Source organism: Pantherophis guttatus, chromosome 7, assembly GCF_059756535.1.
Source record: "Pantherophis guttatus breed Tessera chromosome 7, ASM5975653v1, whole genome shotgun sequence".
In the NCBI taxonomy this organism is placed as follows: Eukaryota; Metazoa; Chordata; class Lepidosauria; order Squamata; family Colubridae; genus Pantherophis; species Pantherophis guttatus.
Window position 1 is genome coordinate 28,646,277 of NC_142069.1, and position 22,722 is coordinate 28,668,998.

The following is a 22,722-nucleotide window of genomic DNA, read 5'->3' on the forward strand; positions in this document are numbered from 1 at the left end:
CAGAGATGGCTCCGTGTGCCACCTGTGGCATGCGTGACATAGGTTCGCCATCATGGTAGTGGTCAATGCCTGGAATGCACTACCTGACTATGTGGTTTCATCCCCAAACCCCCATAACTTTAACCTTAGATTGTCTATTGTTGATCTCACCCCATTCCTAAGAGGTTTGTAAGAAGCGTGCATAAGAGCACCAGAGTGCCTACCGTCCCTGTCCTAATGTTTCCTGTATTTGTATTTATTTTATATATCCAATTCATGTTTATATTTATTACCTAATACGTTCTTGACAAATAAATAAATAAAATAAAATAAATAAAATCCAGTTTTGCTGACTTAGGTCAGGGTTCATGAACCCAGCTTTTTCTTTCTCTTAATAGTTACTCAGATGTCTCTGGGGTGTTTTCAAGAAGGAAAGGGAGACATAGCTGTCCCCCAAGACTAAGAGCCCTTGATAGAACTTTCTGTCACAAATTTATTAATACCATTTCAAAGCCATTACTGGCTACCATCTCATTTCGTGGTAATGAATTCCATAATTTTATTTATGTGCTGCATAAAGAATCGTTTTTTCTTATTTATTCGAAATCTCTTCACTGGTTAATCCTAGTCATCCCTATTCACTTTCTCTAAATCATGCATCATTTAATAGAGCCCAATAATTCTCCAGCCTAACCATTTTTCCCCTAAGCTAATGAGTCCCAAATGTTTGAACTGTTTTTTTCTTTTTTTAAAAAAATGTTTTTACTAATGTAAAATACAAATAGAAATAAAGGCAATGGGAAAAATGGAAAGTTGGGAAAGGAAAGAGGAGTGAATAAAGTGAGGAAAGAAAAAGAAAAGAAGGAAACAAAAAGCAATGACTTCCAATTTCTTTTGGTGTATTAAGATACATAATACAGTTATAATATCACGTTTTTACTTATCTAAAATAGTAAACACTAGCCATTTCTATAACCAGGACTACTTAGTCATCAAAACCCAAAATCAAAGTTTCATTTTTTTTCTCTTTCAAACAGAAAGTCCAGAAGCAAGAGGAAACAAAACTATTTACATTCTTATCACTAATGAATGCAATTAATGGTGCCATCTCCGCCAGTTCCCCCATCTTTTCAACCCATTCTTCTGTTGTGGGAATCTATGCCTCTTTTCATTTTTGAGCATATAGAGTTCTTGCCGCCTTCAATATATATAACAAAGTTCCATTTTTCCCCATGCCTTTATCTAATAATCCCAAAAAGAAAAACGTCTAGTTTCCATTGTAAATCCATTTTAAGAATTTTAAATCTTCAACAACTTCGCCCTTTCCAATATTTCCTTGAGAGAGAGAGAGACCTCAGAGGAGAGGTTTTACTGTTCTCAATGACTGGCTTGATCCCTTCTCCCTCACCTGAAGACACGATGGGCTAACTCTAGCATGTGAAGAGAAATAAAAGGCTGCACAAGCCCAGTTGCACAAGGAAGAGATAATGTCTGAATGCTGTACAAAAGTTAAAAATGTTTAAAGTTTGGTGGTGGTCAGTGGTGGGTTGCTACTGGTTCACCCCAGTTCGGGCGAACTGGTAGCGGTGGTGGCGGAGGCTCCACCCACCCACCAGGACATCATCAAAAACACTCTGCACATTTGCAGAAGCTTCTGAGCATGCACAGAAGTGCTGCGCATGTGCGCTCCCAATAGCGAACCAGTAGCAAAGAAAATTGAAACCCACTACTGGTGGTGGTAGTAAAACCAACGGTTGTATTGAATACTGTGTTGAATAGATAGATTGTGGTCCAATCAAAGCATTTACCTAAACTGAAATGTTGTGTTTAGTTCTTTCTGCATGATTAGAAATCTTGTTCATCTAGCTCTCTCTACATCACGGGTGTCAAACTCGATCGTGTCACTGGCCAGATCATGATGTATCGTGATGTTTTTTGCCCTTGTGGAGCTGGGGTGGATGTGGCCTGCACGTGACATATCTGGCCTGCGGCAGAGGTGAAATCCAGCAGGTTCTGACAGGTTCTGGAGAACTGGTAGCGAAAATTTTGAACAGTTCAGAGAACCTGTAGCGGAAATTTTGGGTAGTTCGGAGAACTGGAAAATATCACCTCTGGCTGGCCCCGGAGTGGGGTGGGAATGGAGATTTTGCAATATCCTTCCCCTGGAGTGGGGTAGGAATGAAGATTTTGCAGTATCCCTCCCCTGCCACACCCACCAAGCCACACCCACCAAGCCACACCACGCCTTCCAAGCCACAGCCACAGAACCGGTAGTAAAAAAAATTGGATTTCACCACTGGCATGAGGGCCGCCAGTTTGACAGGCCTGCTCTACATGATTGGAAATCATTTTCAACAGTAGCTTGAGAATTCTATTCGGGTTCAGTTATACATGTGTGGGTTTTCCAATGAATATGTACGTGTGATCATGAGAGTGTATGTAATCATGCTTCCTTCACCACATATTATTTATAGTTTGAGGAAATACAAGCTGAAGTTCCCTATTGTGGAGATGACAAAATATAGTTCATTAGCAATGGAGAAGTGGACACCATCTGCCCTTTTGTTCTTTTTCAGAAAATGAAGAAGTGGAGTTTCAACTATTGTCTTCTGCCTCTGTTACTCTGAAAGAGGAACTGTTTTTCAATCTGCCCGGGAAAGGGAAAAAAGCAGGGTGACAAAGAGGAGTGGGTGGTTATGTAACATTTCACATATGAAAACCAGGAGTATCTATGACAGTTTTCCTAGAAGTTGGTAAAAACTAAACTGTAAGGGGTTGATTGTTCCACATCAGTAATTGTTTTCTTGTATAATTGTTTACTTTATTATTACCCGTGTTTCCCTGAAAATAAGACCCAGTCTTATTTTCTTTTGGGCTCCGAAATAAGCACCGGAGCTTATTTTTGAGGATGTCTTATTTTTTCCCCATGTATGGGAGGCACACTTCTTTTGTTTCCTTGTGGTGGGGCAGGAGGCCGTGTGGCATGCCAGTGCTGCCACTGTGAGGTGGGGGTGGAGCTGTCCCACATGCTATGCACCGGTTTACCTCAGGACCACCACAGATAGCCACCCACACCCCAACACTTGCCTTGTCTTGTGGTGGTGGCTCCAGCAGCCCCATCCAGCAGGACCCCATGTGGCTGCCAGCCCACTTCTTTTGCTTGCTTGCGGCCACAATGGAGCAGGAGGCCAAGCGACATGCCTATGCCGAAGCCATGAAGTAGTTGTAGGGTGTGGATAGCCTGGCTGTGGGGGCCCTGAGGTAAGGCAGTGCGGGGCATCTTGGGCATCTCCACATCCCACTCAATGTTGGTGGCACCGTGAGCAAACAGACAGAATAGGCGGGCAACCGGCTGCACATGTGCTTAAGTAGGGCTGATTTTGGGAGTAGGGCTTATATTAGGCGCATGCGTAAAACATTCTAGGGCTTCTTTTTGGGATAGGTCTTATTTAGGGGGAAACAGATGTATATTGCTTATTCCATGGTCTGAACCCCAACTATTTTATACTGTCTGGCTTGATGGAAGAATTTTGGAGAAGTTGAAAGCATGCACATTTCTTTATTAACTTTGTTAGCATAATAAAAGTATTAACTTAATTTTGAATTATTCATATTGTAAGAAACCATTGCTTTTTTCAATAAAACAAAGTTATGTTGCTTACAGAAACCTCACAAAGATGATCTGCAATAGCCAAAAAGTAGACTCTGAGATACATTGGCACTGTAGGAGGAATGAAACCAATTTCAATTCTGCACGGACTAATATGTTCATTTTCAAACCTGATCGGAAGTTGGAAATCCAACTGAATGTTGACCTCTTCAAGAACAGTATGTATCTGCATATTCATGTGAAAATATTCTGCATCCACCTTCCTCTAATCAAGTAGAGAACATCTGACTCAGTGTTCAAGTTGCCTCAAGCAATTTGAAACAATTTAAAAAGGGTACTATCCTGAACAACTGCTGAAAAGGTAGTTTCTGTGACCACTTTGAAGTACAGCAACTTCAGAATGATCACCAACTAAAACATCACACTCAAGGGACTTTTTCTTGCCAGCTTCGTTGTTAGGCAGCACGATGAAAAAATCACAAATAGAACACAAATCTTATATTCCAAGAATTAGGTACAGATAGTTGACTTATGACCACAATTGAACCCAAAATTTCTGTTGCTAAGTGAAACATTTATTAAGTGAGTTTTGTCCCATTCTGTGATCTTTCTTGCCACAGTTATTAAGTTATCATGCCAGTTGTTAAGTTAGTAATACAGTTAAGAAGTGACTCTGACTTCCCCATTGACTTTGCTTGTCAGCAAGATCACAAAAGGGATCATATGACCCCAGGTAATCCTGCAATCATTAGAAATATGAGTCAGCTGCCAAGTATCTGAATTTTGATCACATGACCACGGAGATGCTGCAATGATTGTAAGTGCAAAAAATGATCATGGCTGTTTTCAGTGCCATTGTAACTTCAAACGGTCACTAAATGAATTGTTGTAAGTTGAGAACTACCTGTGTAGACACTTAAAGCTGACTGCTAAGCAAAATGGTGCTCTATCCAGAAGATGAATTGTAGACCAAAGCTTCTGCACTTTGTTCTCTCAGATCTACCTTGGTGTTGTGCAACAAAGTGTTGGGAAATTCCCAGCTAGGCAAGGAGGAGGGATCAAGTGGGAGTTAGCCTTGAGTCACTGGACAGCTACAAGAGACCTAGGACTGCCCTACTCCCTAAATTCCATGGAACCTTAACAGTTTCTAAGGGAAGGCGAGCAGTCTGGAGAGATTCTTCTACTATAGGTACAACACAATGAAAGTCACCTTGAACCTTTCATGCGTGGATCTGGTTGCTTGGGCCTGACATTAATCTCCCGACTCACATCGTGAGGAAAGGAGAAAGTTTATCAGGATAGTCTTGGACTCACAAGTAGCTGCTGGGTTGGCTCCTAATGTGATGGATGCCCTTGCTACAGCCTCAGAAGAGGATGGAGATGAAGTCAGGAACTTAGTGGCCAAGGTGCTTCAGTTGGTTGAGCACCAAGTCCAGAATGTCCCGCTGGTGGCAGCATTGGCTACTCCTCAGCAGTTCCAGCTGTGTAGCCAGTTTTGCTGGGTTACCAAGGAGGCTTGTCAGAGAGATTTGTGGGAGAAGCAGGCAAGATAAGAACCTTCATTGCTCAGTGTGAGTTGCTTATGGGATCCAACCTGCAGTATTCCCTACAGAGCACACAAGAGTGTCTTTTGTGTTAAGCTAGTTAAAGGAATTGGCAGGTAAGCGAGCCCTGCCAATCATGGAATGAAACAACTAAGTCATGGACAATTACCAGAACTTTATGGACAGATTCAGGAGCCATTTTGGAGACCTGTTAAAGAGTTGTAAGAGCCAGATGCAACATTTGGCAGCTCAGAGAAGGCAAAAAAAGGGTCAAAAAATAGCTTCAATACATAGCCAATTTCAGGTTCTTGGCAGCAGATGCAGATTGGAACGAAGAAGCCTTGATAGACCAGTTCAGGCAGGGTCTGCACAACAACATCTGGATTGAGTTGGTTAGACAAGGAATTCCATGGAATCTGGAATAGTTGTACCATCTTTGCTTGCTTCCATTTGGAGGAAATGCAGGTGGAGCTAGGACAATGAAATGAGCCCAGTCCTAGGTCTTATTTTGTGAGGTTTCTCCCCTCATGCCACTCATGGCTAATTTGAAAGAGGGCTATTGTGGGTGGGGAGGAGGGATCAAGCGGGTAGTTAGCCTTGAGTCAAGAGAACTAGGACTGACCCCCTTCTCTTCCCCCTCCTCCCCAATTTCCATGAAACCTTACTGTTTGTTTCAAGAGAAGGTGAGCAGCCTGGGGAAATTTTTGTACTATAGGTGGATCAGCTTCAATCTTTCACATGCAGATCTGGTTGCTAGGGCCTGGCAGTATTTGTGAGAAGCTTACTATCCTCTTTATTTAACTAGATGCTTTCCTACGATCAAATTGGAAACTGACCCCATTCTTTTCATCACTTGATCCGTGGGATTAGATGGCATTCCGAGCATGCATTGCTAGACTCAAAATATCTCTTTTCTTTCTCCAGATTGCTATATGGAACATGCAGAAAAGTTACCAATGATCTGACAATCAAAGATTTTGACTGTTCCGTCTAGCTTCTTATCTCATTTTTCTGGCTATGACAGTGATACTTTTATTGCATTAAATATGTAGGGTAGCCTTCCCTAAGTAATGCCTTCCAGATATATTTAATTGACGCTCCCATAAATACCAGCAACCATAACTATTGGTCATATTGTAATCAGAACTGAAATCAAACACACCTGAGGGGAATCAAATTAGATAAAATTCTCGATTTGCTGTTGTAAATGTACAGAAATTTGATGACAGCATGCTATATTTACAGATAAAAAGTTTTTCCTACTAACATTTAAGGGCAAAAATATTGGCTTTCTATATTTCTGGACAGTATTACTGTGTTTCCCCCAAAATAAGACCCTGTCTTATATTTTTTTTGAACCCTGAAATAAGCACTTGGCCTTATTGCCATGTGCTCAAAAGCCCAATTGGGCTTATAATCAGGGGATGTCTTATTTTTGGGGAAACAGGGTAGAAAATATGTGACTTTCATATGGGCAAGAATTAACCTATGGCTTTCTCTCATTTTTTTCTTTAGTTCAGCTTCTGCCACCTGAGAAATTAAATGTCACTGTCACAGAAGAATGTGATTTCCTACTGGAATGGAGAGCAGGTGGAGGAACAAACAGAAATCACTTGTTGGAAAGCCTTCCCCTGGATTTTGAAATAAGCTATAAAAGAACTTGGGAACTTTGGGAGGTATCTATAGCAATCATTATAATCACATAGTTACAGTGGATCTGTTTATATTTACAATATATTAGGAAACAAGAAGTAAGCAGTGGATGTCTTCCACATCAAAAACAAATTAAGTTTTGAATGGAGTCTAGAGAATGGATGTATCCATCTGTAGCTCAAAAACACATAAACCCTAATCTTATGACATATTCAGCCTTCCTTCCTTCCTTCCTTCCTTCCTTCCTTCCTTCCTTCCTTCCTTCCTTCCTTCCTTCCTTCCTTCCTTCCTGATAGCCCAAAATCCCTAACCTCTTTGAACATTGATCTTTTAAAAGTTTGCCAAATAAATAATCTAGCTGATAAGGCTATGAACAGGGATGAACCCTAAAACAATCTCAAATGAACTTTCACTCCATAGTAGATTAATCAGAAACTGAAGCTGGCTGTATTTATGAAAGTTTATTTTTAATATAGACAACTCACAATCTGGTGTTTGTAGGTAGTATTTGGTTCTCCAACCACATTCTGTAGATCCCGGACCACTAACACTGAGCTATCAGCATTCAATAACTTCAGAATGAACTATAGTGCATAACAATTTATTTTTTTAAAGAAGCCAACAATAAAATAAGTACAGAAAATCTCCAGTTTACTTAAATGCAAGCATTTTATTTTTAAAATAACAACACTGCCCCCATTAGTCCACATTCCCAGAAATAATGGGAGGAGAAAATTAATTTTGTTCATTTATTAAATGTTTATAATTATCCATGATATTATATGATTTTCGGCAGCACATACCCATAAAAATAGTTAAGAAGAGAAACAAATCTTTTCCCCCAATATTATTACACTTTTCCATCAGATAAATTAGATGTTCTGAAATATATAATACTCTCAATATTTAAACAAAGGAACTCATTGCATTAAATAAATAATAGTTTAGACTGTTTCTTTTCCTAGAACACATAAATGTGTTTATTTTTTTTCCATATTTTCATACCAATCTCTCTCCTTATACTTTCTAGGAATCTTCCTCTATATTGGTCTCAAATAAGTCTCATTACTGTCTCCGACACAGTAACTTTGTGCCTGGCAGCAGGTATGTTGCCAGGGTTAGAAGCAAGCCAAGTCCAGATAGTGGATTTGCTGGCCGTTTTAGTGACTGGAGTCCAGTGGTTACTTGGCAAACACCAGAAAGTAAGTTGAAAAACAAGAGAACTTTGTGCAACTACTGACTGAGAGAAAAAATATATATGAAAGTTTGATGTTTGCAGATGTTTTAAATTTCTGGAAAGGATCCCCACCAGCTGGATAAAATTTAGGCAACCACTGCAATATATGATGTTGCAGTCAGGGGTGAAATCTAAAATTTTTCCCTACCGGTTCTGTGGGCATGGCTTGGTGGGGGGGTATCCTGTGACTGAGTGGCTGTGGCTAACTCGATGTCACTCACAGCCACGTCCACTCAGTCACAAGACCCCCTCCCACCAAGCCACGCCCACAGAACCCGGTAGGAAAACTTTTAAAATTTCTATTCTGCCACCCACTCGCCACCCACTCTCTCTTCACTTTGGGTCAGGGGCCAGGGCCCAGGGATGCACCATTCCCTGGGGCCCTGGAGCTGCCGCCTGCTCGCCGCCTGCCTCAACCAGGTTGGGCAATACACCATTCCCTGATACCAGCCTTGCCCTGGAGCCGCTGCCTGCTCTTTCATCATCAAGCGGGAATGCACCATTCCCCGACTCCGGCCTTGCTGCAGAGCCACTGCCTGCTTGCCCTTCGCCACGCGGTGTATCCTACTGCTCACCTTTCTCCCACGGCTGGCTGTCAGGGAAGGCAAGCGCCCGAAAGTTACTGGAGTCGCTCACTCTCCTTGAATGAGCCACTCTGGTCCATGCGCTGGCTGCGCAAGCGCACACCCAACCTGCCACTGATGAGTAAATTAAATAAACGGTGTATGCTTGCACAGCCGGCGCATGGACCAGAGCAGCAATGGTGGCAGCTCATTCAAGAAGGAGAGTGAGCAACTCTGGTAACTTTAGGGCACTTGCCTTCCCTGACAGCGCATGGACCAGAGCTGCCGCTCTGTTTCATTCGCCAGCTGCGCAAGCACACCTTGGTGCATTCCCCGACTCCGGGGAATGGGGCTGGTGGGCAGGTGGGTGGAGCCTCCAGCTGCCATTGCTACCAGTTCTCCAAACTACCAGCCAACATCGCTACCGGATCAGCCGATCCGGTCCGATCCGGTAGCATTTCACCCTTGGTTGCAGTGATTATGATTTGAAAATCTTACAGCATGAGCATCTTTAGTGACTCTTCTCAAAACTGTTTCTGTGTCAACAATAGAATTCATAGTTTCAGGAAAGGAAGTTGTCTAGAAAAATTGACATACAAGAGAATAAGACTTAAGTAATAACTTAAGCAACATAAAACTTTATGTGAAAAAACATTTAATGCAGGAAACTGATGTCACATACCTTTTGTAACACCGGCAATGAGTTACTCCAGCTACATTGGCAATCAAAGGAAGTGGTTGAATACACTAAATGTTGCTACCACAACCTCCCCACCCCACTTATCCTTTTCAACTGGATATCATTAACAAAGAGACAGCCAGACTTCTCTTCCCATTTTTAAAAATCCAATATGAAAAGTTCACAGAGCAAGAAGGGTGGTTAGTTTATCAAGTTTTTACATTATGGTTTTCAAGAGAGCTTCAAGTCAATTTATTTTAGACAAGGAAAAGAGGTAAACAAAATGGTTGACAATAATTTCCTTATTGTTTTGATTTGTAATAATTAATTCTATTACACTTAGAGCTAATCCAAAATGAACTCTTAAGATTTTCCAAGTGAGTAGTGAATCTTGAAAGGCCATTTCAAGATACCTTTTGGAATTTCAAACCTTTCAGCATAGGAAGAAGAATTTACCAATTTATCAACTATTGTCTTCATACTTTCCCATTCTCTTTCACTCTCTTTTAACTAATTGGTACTTCTAATCAATAAAGCTTTCCCTAGCTAGCTTTTTCTTGAAATAGTACTTATTCATTACATGCAGCTGTTCATTCCATTCTTCTCCAGGGCATGATACACAAAGCATCTGTGGATTCTGTCTCACAAATAGTAGTGATAGTTGTTAGTTTTGTATATGTTCAGATGGCTTTAAAAGTTGATTAGGGAAATTTACCAAGACTAAGTTTAGCAGTGACTTTTAAAACACGATGACTACAGAAAGCCAGCTACAGATGCAATAGGCCATTGGAGAGATCTTCCAAAAAGCTTCATTCCACACCAGCGATGCTATGAGGTCCTTTGTGTTAAAGTGACATTGTTACTGGTGGGTTGTCAGTGTAGAATGTTCCAATAATTTTTTATTTTTAACTAATAGTGAATAGCCATTTCAAGTTTGCCTCTCAAATAGCTCTGATGGGTGTTTTGTCTATCCACAGGGGAGGAATTGGCTCCTTTGTCAAGGGGCACTGAAGCAAAATTGCTATTGCATTAGAATCAGATCAGTTGGCAGAGGAGCTTTGCAACCTGAGAAATACAGAAACAACTACAAAAATATTTTCCTTTCTTTTTGTGAAAGGATGAATATTTGTAGGATAAGAAGAGATGGACAATAGGGTAGTGGAATGAAGTTCCTTGGCAACCAATTATAGATTGGCTGACAAATTTGTGTTCAACTATTAACCAGAAACAGCATCCAAATTAAATAATCAAGTATTCTGAGAATAAGGAGGCAAAACAGAAGCCTCGCATACTGAGGAGACAGCCCATGAGAGAGAAATGTTCATTGCTGGCCACTTGAAACAGGCCCATGCTGAGAGAGCACTGAGTCTCAGTTGAACTTTAAGGTGAAGATGCAAGAACCACAAGAAAAAGATTCTCCACTTTGTATTATTAGGCAGCAAGAGCTACCAGTGTGGTTTTGTTCTTGTGTGTCAATGTTATGTTGAAAGCTTGCCGTTTCTCAAAGGGCTGTTTCCTCTGGGCTTCTGTTTTGCCTCCTTATTCTCAGAGTACTCGATTATTTAGTTTGGGAGCTGTTTTTGAGCTTGATTTATGGTTGAAATTGGCAAACATTTCATTGCTGGTATTGTCCATCTTTTTACACATTTCTCTGAATTTCTTTGCCTGTACTGTAAAAGAGTTCCCTCATAGTATCTTCCCTTGGGTTTTGGTTGTGCTCAGCCAAAAACCCTACAGACTGCCAGAGAAAGAAGCACCATTCATATAGACACAGAAATATATTTTATCCACCTTGTAACTAACTAGATGCAAGAACACCAGATACCTCACCTGTGATCATTTCATTGAAATTTTTCTCTTCTTTGAAAAAAAGAAATCCCCGAAAGCAAATTATCTTCCTTTAATCAAGTGAGAATTGCTACAGGATAATTTTTCAACACAACAGGGATTGTGTTTTATACTATATGTCTTACTTACACCATAATAGTCCATCTTAGTTCGAATATTTGCTAGAACTGAAACATCTACTTGTTCATAGGCTTTAAAACATTAATGAGGACTTGATGTTAGTGGGAGTATTGATGTCTTCTGGGACAAAAACATTCTGTTTTTGTCGAAAAGTAAGGACTTTCTTCATTATATACACTGTATACATTATACTGAATACATTCTTTTAAATGTCCTGACATTAATGGATAGTTATTTTCATGTGCCTCAGTGTATAGTCATGCTGGCCACATGACCACAGAAGCCTCTTTGGACAATGTTGGCTCCCTTGGATAGGAAACCAAGGGAGATGAATGCTGCCCCTTGAGTTGGACACAAGTGGACAGGGAAACCTGTACCTTTTTTTTTTCATTTTCATTTTAGCAATGCTCTTTATCAAATTCTTCCTTCTTATTGTTGTCACATTTTGCACAATTTCAATAAATATATTTCTGATTTCTCTGTCAGATGATGCTGTGCACAAGAATCTTCAATGTTATTTTAATGGAATTGATCGACTCAAATGCAGTTGGGAGGTGAGACAAGAAGTCAGCAATTCTATCTTGTTCACCCTCTTCTACAAAGACAAATCTGGATCAGAGTAAGAAATGATCTTTAAATCAAATATTTTCCCAAATGATTTACTTTAAAAAAATTTTAAATTTAATATACATTTTTTATAAGTTCTCTCTGTTATGTTCGTTTATATGCAGAGAGATGGAATGCTCTGAAGTCCATCAAGTACCCCTTATAAGCAATAATGCCACTTATTATGTATTGCAAAGCTGCGAGATCAATGTCACTAACCCTAACAAGCAAAGCCAATATTTTGTTCGTGTGATACCGAAAGAAGAAGCAAAAAAGATCAAGATGCATCTGAACAGTAAGTCCCTTTAGACCCATGTTCAAGCTACCAAGGTTGAGAAACACTGCTTTAGAGAATGTCTATCTATTTCACAGAAACATGTGCTGACTCCTGTGATTCTTGATTCTCTTATTTGGATTATAACCAATACAGAGTATTAAAAAAAGCAAGCATGCAGATAAAATGGATTGTAATCTTCTCTAGGATATGGCTAGCAGATTAAGGAGGATTTAGGTATGGCCTGAAGACACATGATCTCACAATTTCACTGATATTAAACAACCCTGGATTTTATCAGTGCCTAAATGACTATTCTTTAAAAATTTCACATACTTTGAGTTGAACTCCATAATAAAGACGGGCTTTAACGTAATCAAAACAATAATCATCTAACTGACCACTGTGGCATGTATGAAGTAGAGACTAGATTAAGATTGTGAACAATCCATGGTCAAGTTTGTCCTCAGAAGTTTACCTTCTCATGTCACCGTTGCAATGTTTAACACATTCACTTTGTAGGTTCAACTCTAGCAGCCTTTTATAAACCTTGGCTGTAAGATGTTCATCATTAGTACAAAGTACAAAACAAAACCTTTTGATAAAAATACAATGAATAAAGGAATGCAGGCATCCTGATGTTTTTGCTTTCGTGTTTTAACTTCAAAACAATAATAATTCAATGGGTGCACAAAAGAAAGGGTCTATGTGAGTATTAAAAGAGAGAATGCAGGCAAAAGGATGATAACATATTCATGGATACAAACATCTGGGAAGGAAAAGACGAAGGGAACAATTACGAAAAGAAAAGTGTCCCCCAATGGCATTTGTATGGATAGGAGACTTAACCCTATATGGGTAATGTAGGAAGATAGCACCCACCCCTCTCCTTCGAAAATGAGATATTTTGGGAAATATTAAAAGTGCAGAATATTTCCCCTAAAAGGGAGGCAGAAACTCAGCCCCCCCACCTTTGTTAATGGGTCATTAAGGCCTGGGCCAGTCTATTCTACATAACAAAGATCTACCTCCTTCATGCAGAGCCATAATAGGAATTGCCCAAAGCCCCTTCATTATATCATCACCCAGCAAGGCTCACCAAGCTTGGGACTCAAGACACAACCTATAGAATTACTCCTGCATGGCCCCATGGGAGTCTGACAAGCAATCAGAATACAAGCTCAAATTCAAAGCCCAACAGAGGGTATATATCCCCCCCTTTCTCAACCGTGTGCTTTTTTGCCCGGGATCTCAAGCCATGTGATTCTGTCCACCATTAAATCATCTTTCCAAACAGTCTCCATATTTCCAGTGTCTTTTTCCCCACTTGGAACTGAACCCAGATGGACATTTCTCCCAACAGTAAGCCACTGAGACTTGCTTTCTTTCTCTATCATATGGAATTGTCCAAAACAGAATTTCTCAATCTTGCCAACGTGAAGATGGGTAAACTTCAACTTAGCTTAATAAACTTGTCTAAAACTCAGAATCAGTTTCTTTTGCACATGATAGAGGGCAGCAAAGGATGCTTCATCAGTGATTGTTTTTCCAGCTGACTAAGGCTTTTGCTTGGTTTTCTATTGATATGAATTTACTAGTATTTCCATATTTCTGCTAAAAACACAAAGTTATTGATATATATTTTTTCAAATGAAAGAAACTCTTTCTTCTGAGTTTGAATCCTTATATGTTATCCTTATATTTACAATGCTGAATTAAAGTTGCCAGGTTTTTTTCCTGGCAAGTTTCTCTTCGCGGATAATTAAAATTATATACTGGGATGTTATGAAAAACTAATTCTTTGAATCTGACCTAGGCAGATGTAAAAGCATATCATCTGAATCAGATGGTTTTTTAAAATAAGAGCTTACCAATATTAGGAATATTCCTCTTCAACATGAAATTCAGAAAAAAATCTAATGAGGGAAAGAATTAGAGAGGATGTAATGTATTTAGAGCCTGAAAGAGAGTTAGAATCTTATAATAATTAAATTGATGAATCTCTTGATACATTCTTTTGTTTCTTCTAGTTAAGACAGACCCACCTTATAACCTGTCCATGTCAGTAATTGATGGTCCTAAGTACATCCTCCACTGGGACTCCAAAATCATCAATAGTGTGTTTAAATTGCAAAAGACATATGAGATTTCATACTGGGAAACTGGGAAACCTTTAAAGGTAAGAGGGAATAGATTGCTTCCTACAGCAAACAGATTACGTATGTTTCTGTCTGCCCTCATGTAATTTTATTTTTCCCCTCTTGTCTTTTTTTCCTCCCTCTCAGGCCCAAGTAGAGAATGCTACAAACCAGGAATTTATCTTCACTTCAGAGTTCCTAGAACTGGGCAAAAATTACAAAGCAAAGGTGCGAACAATAGTAAGCGAACCTGATTACAAAGGTTATTGGAGCGAATGGAGTGAGGAATTTGGCTGGCAAACTACCAGTGGTAAGTTAAGAGGGCACACTAATCTTCTTTTGGTCTTTATCAGCAAATAGTTTATGTTATCTTCAGAAGACAAAATATAATATATAATGCGTGCATTTGGCTTTGGTTGTGACCCAGAGTCACTCTGATTGTGATGAACCACATATGTAGCAAATTAATTTATTTTTTCCAAACAATATCACAGTGGGATCTTTTGTCGATGGAGTGGTGTGTGCATGTGCACGCACACATCTTATTCATTCATTCATTCATTCATTCATTCATTCATTCATTCATTCATTTAAAAACATCAATTAGATCCTGCTTTTCATCAAAAGTACTGAAATAATTTAGAAATAAATGCTCTGAATTAAGGAACAGAAATAATGAAAACAGTGAAATAAGCTGCAGTTATGCAACTATTTAAAAAATAAATACAAATCTGTGCAAATTATGTGATTGCATGCAAAAGATCACAGGTTCGGTCCCTGAGCTCTCCAGGTAGAGCTGTGAAAATTCCTGCCGAAATTCTTGAGGTAACTTCTCTTTGCCAGGTTGTAGTAGAAGTGGTACAGTATCTTGGACCACATATAGTTTCCCAGGCATCTTCAAAGGCACCCCACTCGGATATAATTCCACACTATGCCGTGGTCTGATCTGATTGTTTTTGTTCTTTTCTTCCTAAAACTTGCTTTAATAGTTCATTTAATTGATTTTCTTCTTCTTTTTTATCCTCTATTCTGCTTTAGGTTTTCCTCTCTGGGGTATGTTGCTAATAACAGTGGTCTGTATCATTCTGATGATGGGAGGAATCTGCTTTTGTCAAAAATATATTCTCAGGTATGCCTGCTGTACATTTTAACACCTTGGCATAAGAGAGGTGGGAAAGTTAAAAGAAAGTATTGAGTTTGAAATCAGACCAGATCATCCAAAGAACACACAGGATAGGTCAGTTGGAGCAGAGACATACTTGATCCAGGAGCTTACAAGAAGTACAGCAAACAAAGGTTGCAACAGAGTTATAGCTGTCAAGTGATTATCTTTCTATCTTGTCCTTTATTCCTCACAGAAGCAGAGTCCATCCGCTAGAAATCATTGTAAACTATGATTAGCTGGATGACCAAAAGAGAGGCTTGGTGGTTAGGCACCCTGCTGATTTTGTGTGGGTTTTCCACTTATTTACCACATCAGCTGGCTTCTTGCTTAATTAACAGTTGCAGCTGGAGGTGGCAAACACAGAAGAAGGGATCTTTTGTCTATCATGAAAGGAATGTCTATCTCCACCACTTTGTCAAGTTCTTTATCTTTTGTTTCAGTGTAATTTCTTGTGTTTTGCCCTGGAAATAGCTGTGAGGTTAGGATTTTAGGAACAAGGGAAGATTGAATGGGAGATTCCTCTCCACAATAGCAGGCAGCTATGCTAAGAGTGCTCTGTTCACCTCTCTTAACTCAAGTCTTATGGTGATCTTCCCCAATTTGTTACAGTCAGATATGTCAAGATGACAAGTTGCAGAATTCTAGCTCGGTATTCCAGACATTGTAGTCACAATGCATCTAGAAGGTTGGAGTTAGCTGTTTCAAATTTTGAAGGCAATTTCAAACATTATATGAAAGCTGCTTTGCTATGTAGCCAAAGATCTCAGAGCTCCTTGGATTGGTGGTTTCAGAAATTTGCAAAATAAACAATTGACTGAATTTTGGGATCATGGTTTGTAACTAAGTATAAGGTTTCAAATAAAATTACTCTATTGCCGTTATCTCATCACTTTCCCCTTGTGTGAACCCAGCAAATTTTGTTTAGAGAAAACCTAAGAATTTCTGCTAGCTCAACAATGTAATGTCTTTTTTTTTATAGAATTATTTTTTTTGAACATGACATAATTGGGTTAAACTGAGCTTTCTTTGCCTCACTGACTTTATCTACAATTGTCTCAAGATGCTGTGAAGTCTTTGCAGACTTCACTTCCATTATACAGCCTCAGGTCTGAATAGTTCTCTGTAGACTTGTTCCAGTAGCTGTACTCTTTGGGAGTAAATACATGTACACTGCTATCTACATCTTTTCCAATGAAAATTCCAAGCAACATAAAGCAAATCATTTTTCAATGTGCCGTATTCTAATCAGTTAATACCAGGCTGGATTTAAACATTACCTTGATTTGCCTCTTTTTTTTTTTTTGCTGGGAATTATTTTAGCACTGGCTATATAAGACTATTTTGCTTAGATTGTGCAATGTCTCTTGGCTCAGGTAACCTATTTGTATAAGTAGATATGTAACATCTTAGGCAATAAGCTATTACATGACGCCCAGGATCCATTTTCTTCATTCCTTTCATCCTCACAAATATCAGATCCACTAGTATTGCACAATTTCTCTGCATAATTTCTCCTCCCAACAAATGCTGGCTTCATTCAACCTGTCTGTCAAAAGTTGTCAGACTTCTGAGAAACTCAGCCAAAATTTAACTGTGGCTGGGAGGCTGCTTGTAAGATTAATCTTAAAATTCTTTACAAGAATATTTTCATTTCATTTCATTTTCATTTTATTAAATTTGTATACCGCCCTACTCCCGAAGGACTCAGGGCGGTGAACAGGCACAAAATAAAACACACGAATACAAAAGTTAAAAAACATAATTAAAACCAAATTAAATAATTTTTGCCCAAGACAATTAAAATTCCCAATGATTTAAACCAAATTAAAATTTCAATTTAAAATTTAAAAGAAGGGGAGAAAATTAGGCCAGGCCGGCCTGCTGGAATAGGAGTGTCTTCAAAGCACAGCGGAAAGTGCGCAGATCCGGGATCCTCCGTATCTTCGGGGGGAGCTCGTTCCAGATAGTAGGTGCCCCCACAGAGAAGGCCCTCCCCCTAGGGGCCGCCAGTCGGTCAAAATTTGTGGTCAAAGTCTTATTTTTGTTGCTTGTGGCTATTTATTTTATTTTATTTTTTTTAAAAAATCTTAAATTTATGATTAAGGACTGAAGGCAAATTTACATGATGATTTCTGCTGTCTTCCAGACATGCTGATCTGAAAGTCTCTAATGGCTTACAAATTAGTTAATAAGCAATTTCTGAAAGTGGTTAGAAAAGGAACTTTGTGAGCTTAGTAGTCTTTAAAAGGTGGTTGCAAGCAAGATGGCTATTCCCATTGTCTCCCAGTGCTAATCCCCCCAAAACATCTGGAACCAAGAAGAAGCAAATATACAGTACAGAGCACATTGGGCAATCTCCCTTTTCTTCCTTATCTGGAGAGGTTCCAGACCTCTCTTCGTTCTTTGCTATAGTTGTCAACTCCAGGTTTCATGGAACCATCTTCAATCCGGCATTTCTACCTCCAAACCAATTCAATCAGTTCTTTGAGCTGTCCTTACCCATTTTTCGGAGGGAGGTCCTCAAAGGTCATGGGTAACTATAAAATGGAAACGGATACAGTACAGGTGCAATGAACTGGAGCCAGATCCTCATTTGAGATTTTGAAGTGAAACTGTCTGATGGGGTTAAGGATTTTAGAGCCTGGGCAAAATATATTGTCTTTTTCCATTTTGCAACTGGTCCTGCTTCTTTGGCTCATATCACTCTTTTCTGCTGTCCTCAATTCCAGGATTTGGAACAGGTCCTAAATCCTTCAGATTTTATTGGATTCATATTTTAGCAGCTCAGTCAATAAGGTGATTTGAAAAAATGATAGGAGATATCTTGTAACATCCAGATTTAAAGCAAAGGAAATTACCTAAGATAAGTAGAATAGCAGCAAACGCTGGACTGGCTATCAGTGATTATGAAGTGGGGACTTGACTGCCCACTCACTATATCCTTTGTGTGGCAGCTGCCAAAGTAAAGGTGAGACTTTGGTGCTGCTTGAACAGAAGCAAGTATAATCTTGGTGAATTCTCTCAATTAAATATATGCTTTTGCTGCAGCAAGAAAAAGAAATGGGAAGCAAACATTCCAAGTCCTCCGAAGACGTTTCTACTCCCCAATTTTTTTCCGGTAAGAAAAGTTTTTCTTAAAAACATGACTTATTAGCATATAATTCACTTTAAAGCCAAAATAACAGAGTCGTAAAAATAAAAATGAAAATGAAAGAAATGATCTAAAACATATTTTTAGCAAACAAACAGAATCTAGGCTTGATGTTAAATCACACCCTGGCCAAGGGCTAGACCCCTGCTAGAGAATGATGTCTTGGGAGCCAAACTTGGGAAAGGCTGTTCTTAGGGCGCATCCAGATAACTGGTGGAACCTGCTGCCCTTCAGTCTACAAGGCTGTGGAATCCAAATCTAGAAGGACATAAGCATATGGCTCATATGGTGATATAAAAGAAGAAACAAACCCAAACTGACAAAAAGTCACATTGAGTCTCCTAAAGCTGCACAATGGGAGTTTGCTCATCGATGAGAAATTCTACTGTACCACGAAATAGGCTGGGTCTTTGCACCATTGCTAGACCTAATTTTGGCCAATCTTGTGTGTTGCCATATAGCGGCTTATAATTTCACAAACAGCCTTCCCTATGTTTTAGACATTGTAATATTTGGCCAGAGATTTAATCTTTTAAAATCACCTCCCTAAAGATCAACACGGTTAACTACTTAAGTCAATAAGGAGACAATATACTAGCATAGCTAATGTTGCACCATCTCGCTTTCTGCCATCTGTACCCTTTGATTGCCGCCTTCTGCAGAATTTCTAGTATTGTAGACCACATGCAGCAGCAAATAGCTGAGGAGAAGAACCGGTGGCCCATATATCCAAAAAAGATAATCTCTTAATTTAGTTAAAGTTTATTTATTCTGTTTGGTTTTTTGGATTACTAAGGATTTTTTTAGGAATTGGGGGAATCAAATGGCATGTTTTACATCCCTGAATATTTTGTTCCTCCCCAAAACATTCACTTATAAAAAATGTAAAATGGCGGATCAGGGGAATCTGGGTAAGAAGGACAAATCAGCCTAGGAAATAGGCAAAAGCATGCCTAAACCTGCTTAGCTTGAAACTGCTGTTGTAGCCACTTTCTATTCGAAATAGCAAGTCTTAGATTTACCCTGTATACCTAAACAAACTATGCTGTGTAGAAGAGAAGAATTCTGTGTGTGTGAAGTCAGTTGCATATGAATACCAAGTCTTTAGATACAGAACTGCTGTAGGACGCTACTAGATATGAAAAACATGTTGAGATGTTTAGGTTTACAGAATACAAAATAACCGAATTGGAAGGGACCTTGGAGGTCTTCTAGTCCAACCCCCTGCTCAAACATGAGACCCTATACCATTCCAAACAAATGGCTGTCTGATTTCTTCTTAAAAACCTCTTGTGATAGAGCCAAGCCACTGATTAATTGTTCTGTCAGGAAATTTCTCCTTAAGTCTAGGTTGGATCTTGCTTTGATAAATTTCTATCTGTCACTTCTTTTCCTGCCTTCAGGTGCTTCAGAGAATGTTGGCTTTTCCATGTGACAGCCCCTCAAATATTGGAAGATTACAATCATATCACCCCCTAATCCTTTTCTTCATCATACCCAGTTCTTGCAAATGTTTGTCATGTGTTTTAGTCTCTAGCCCCCTAATCATCTTAGTTGCTCTTCTCTGCAACCTTTAAAAAGTCTCAACATCTTTTTCGTACTGTGGTGATCAAAACTGGATGCAGTATTACAAATGTGTTGTGTGTACAGGTCTTTTTGAACTTCTCTTTCTTCTAGCATTTTAATCTAGATTGGGCTGCAATCTATTCTTGTTTCATTTTAGAAAGTGCAATTGGCAAACCATTCAGAAGATACCAGTGCTTTAGCAAAGGAAGGAATCCACCATTCCAGTAAACTGGAGAAGTGAGTATACAAAGCTGAGAAACACGCTACTGGAAGTCCAGTTCAAAACATCTTCAGAAAACTATAAAAGAAGTGAACTATTAACTCTGAAATTCCTAGTATTGTATTTGGTGTGGAGCTAATTAATGTTCCACACTGCATAAATCCAAAGAGAGGAAATTAGAGCTCAGATTAATCTATGAAAGCCTATTCAATTATTTAAAGAGTGATAGTGGTGCAGTGGTTAGAATGACGTATTACAGGCTAACTCTGCCCACTGCCAGCAGTTCGATCCTGACCGGCTCAAGGTTGACTTCTATCCTTCTGAGGTTGGTAAAATGAAGACCCAGATTGTTGAGGGCAATATGCTGATTTTATAAGCTTAGAGAGGGCTGTAAAGCACTATTAAGCAGTATATAAATTTAAATGCTATTGCTATTAACAACTAGGATTTAAGCAGGATCTATGCTAGGATCTATGCTAGGCACAATCTATGCCTTGTATGTGGAAGGAACTACACTCACAGTATTTCCTGAAAATTCAATTACCTTTAGAAGACACAATAAATATACGGTACTTCTAATTATTATTGTATATAAAAATCTGAAACTGAGGCAAAACCCAACATATTAGGAATGTATAAGACAGGCCAAATGCTTTTTAATCATATCAGAGCATATCCTTTGTGGATTCTAATTGCTACCATTTTTAAAAACTCCAGTAATTTTCTTTAGTGTTCAGATTTGTGAAAAAGTGAAATTGAAAATTGAAAAGTATAGACAGGCTTATATATGTTTGTATTTGCACATCTCGAGTAACTTTTCAGTAAAAAGTCAATACTTTCCTGCCTGCTGAGGTTTCTGACCAAGTGAATTTTAAGTACTCTGTTTTGTAGATTCAAAGAGCTAGCAATTAACCCTTTTTTGGTCCTCAATAATTGGTAGCTGGTTTGTACTTTACACTTGCAAGCAGGCAGTTGGACTCTGAAACCAATCTATCAAGGAATACTTTAAGACTGACAGTTTACTTAGCAACCCATAGAAGCTGCAGTCCTCTTGAAAAAAAAATTGTAAATGTTTATGGAGCAGCATAAAATATTAAAAGAAAAATATAACCAGGAGAATGAATTAGGCTGTTTGCTTATGGAGGAGCCAGAGATTACAATGATTGCTTTAAACAAAGCAAAAACACTGTAGATTGGATCTTAAATTCAGTCAATGAGAAAGATTATGAAGTTGTAAAAAAAAAAAAGTATTTTGACCATAAATTCATGAAACTGATAAGAAACACTACACAGTAATGCAATGGTTCCATACAGCACAGCAACTTTGTATTTCTCTATGAACAAGTCCCAGAAATTCATGATAACGGTGCATCAGTTTGAGATTTTGGAAAGGCTGGGCAACATCACAAATTTAGGAAGTTTTGGGAGGAAGTTCTAATCCATGAGAAAGAAGTAAAAATCGACTGTTACTGTAGCAATGAATGTTACATAGTCATATACAGGTAGTCCCTAATTTATGACTGGACACTAAATGTCTGTTAGAAATTATGATGGACCCTCCTCCAAAAGTTAGTTGCGACTTAAGTTTGAAGTTATCCCAGCCACACCTGCCTGCAGTCAGGGGTTACTTTTTGGCCACTTGGCAACCTGCTCAACTTCATGGGCATTTGCAGCATCCCAGGGTAGTGTGATTTTTGATGTTTTTTGCTGGTTTCTCTCATTTGCTTTTGTTTTGTGGCAAAAAAATGCCCACTGGATAACATGGATTTGCTTAACTGTAGAGTTTACTTAATGACCGTTGCAAAAAATGTCATAAAATTGGGTCCAATCACATGGTGACCCAGTTAATGACAACTTATGGCTATAATTCTAGGCTCAATTAGAGGTCTAAGTCAATGATGACCTATAGTGATTGTTTTAATGGTTTTAAACACATGCTGATTTGATCTGTGTAACTATTAAACTAGCAGAGCAGGTATTATTTACAAATCATAAAGGTTGCAATAACATTTTTTGCCTTATATCTGGGACCATGAAAAAGTCTTGGTGCAGAACATTTCTTCTGCCATTTGAGAATACTTTAAAAAAAGGAATGTTATGGCTGTTTGTGTTATTTCATTTGCCTCTATCAGTCTGCACAGGTCTGCCTTCACATACTTTAAATTTGAAAAATATTGCTCTAAAGCAGGGGTCTGCAACCTGCGGTCCTGGAGTCGCATGTAGCTCTTTCACCTCTCTGCTGCAGCTCCCTGTCACTCAAAATATGCGTTACAACTGCCAATGTGCGACACCCGCCAGCACGCAATTTATTGAGCTTTTCAACCTCTGGTAGGCCAACCATGGATAAATCCAAGAAAAGTTTCAGAAGA

At 39.0% G+C, this 22,722-nt stretch overlaps 1 protein-coding gene across 1 annotated transcript in view; it reads left to right on the top strand.

The window, feature by feature from the left end:
* CSF2RB (colony stimulating factor 2 receptor subunit beta) overlaps positions 1-22,722 on the top strand; it is a 33,494-nt gene that overhangs the window by 8,567 nt on the left and 2,205 nt on the right. The window contains exons 4-13 of the mRNA XM_034403172.2: positions 3,644-3,807; positions 6,649-6,809; positions 7,817-7,988; positions 11,720-11,852; positions 11,965-12,134; positions 14,144-14,292; positions 14,399-14,561; positions 15,290-15,380; positions 18,465-18,534; positions 20,291-20,370. Coding sequence (XP_034259063.2) covers positions 3,644-3,807; positions 6,649-6,809; positions 7,817-7,988; positions 11,720-11,852; positions 11,965-12,134; positions 14,144-14,292; positions 14,399-14,561; positions 15,290-15,380; positions 18,465-18,534; positions 20,291-20,370 — 1,353 coding nt within the window. The remainder of the gene's footprint in view (positions 1-3,643; positions 3,808-6,648; positions 6,810-7,816; positions 7,989-11,719; positions 11,853-11,964; positions 12,135-14,143; positions 14,293-14,398; positions 14,562-15,289; positions 15,381-18,464; positions 18,535-20,290; positions 20,371-22,722) is intronic.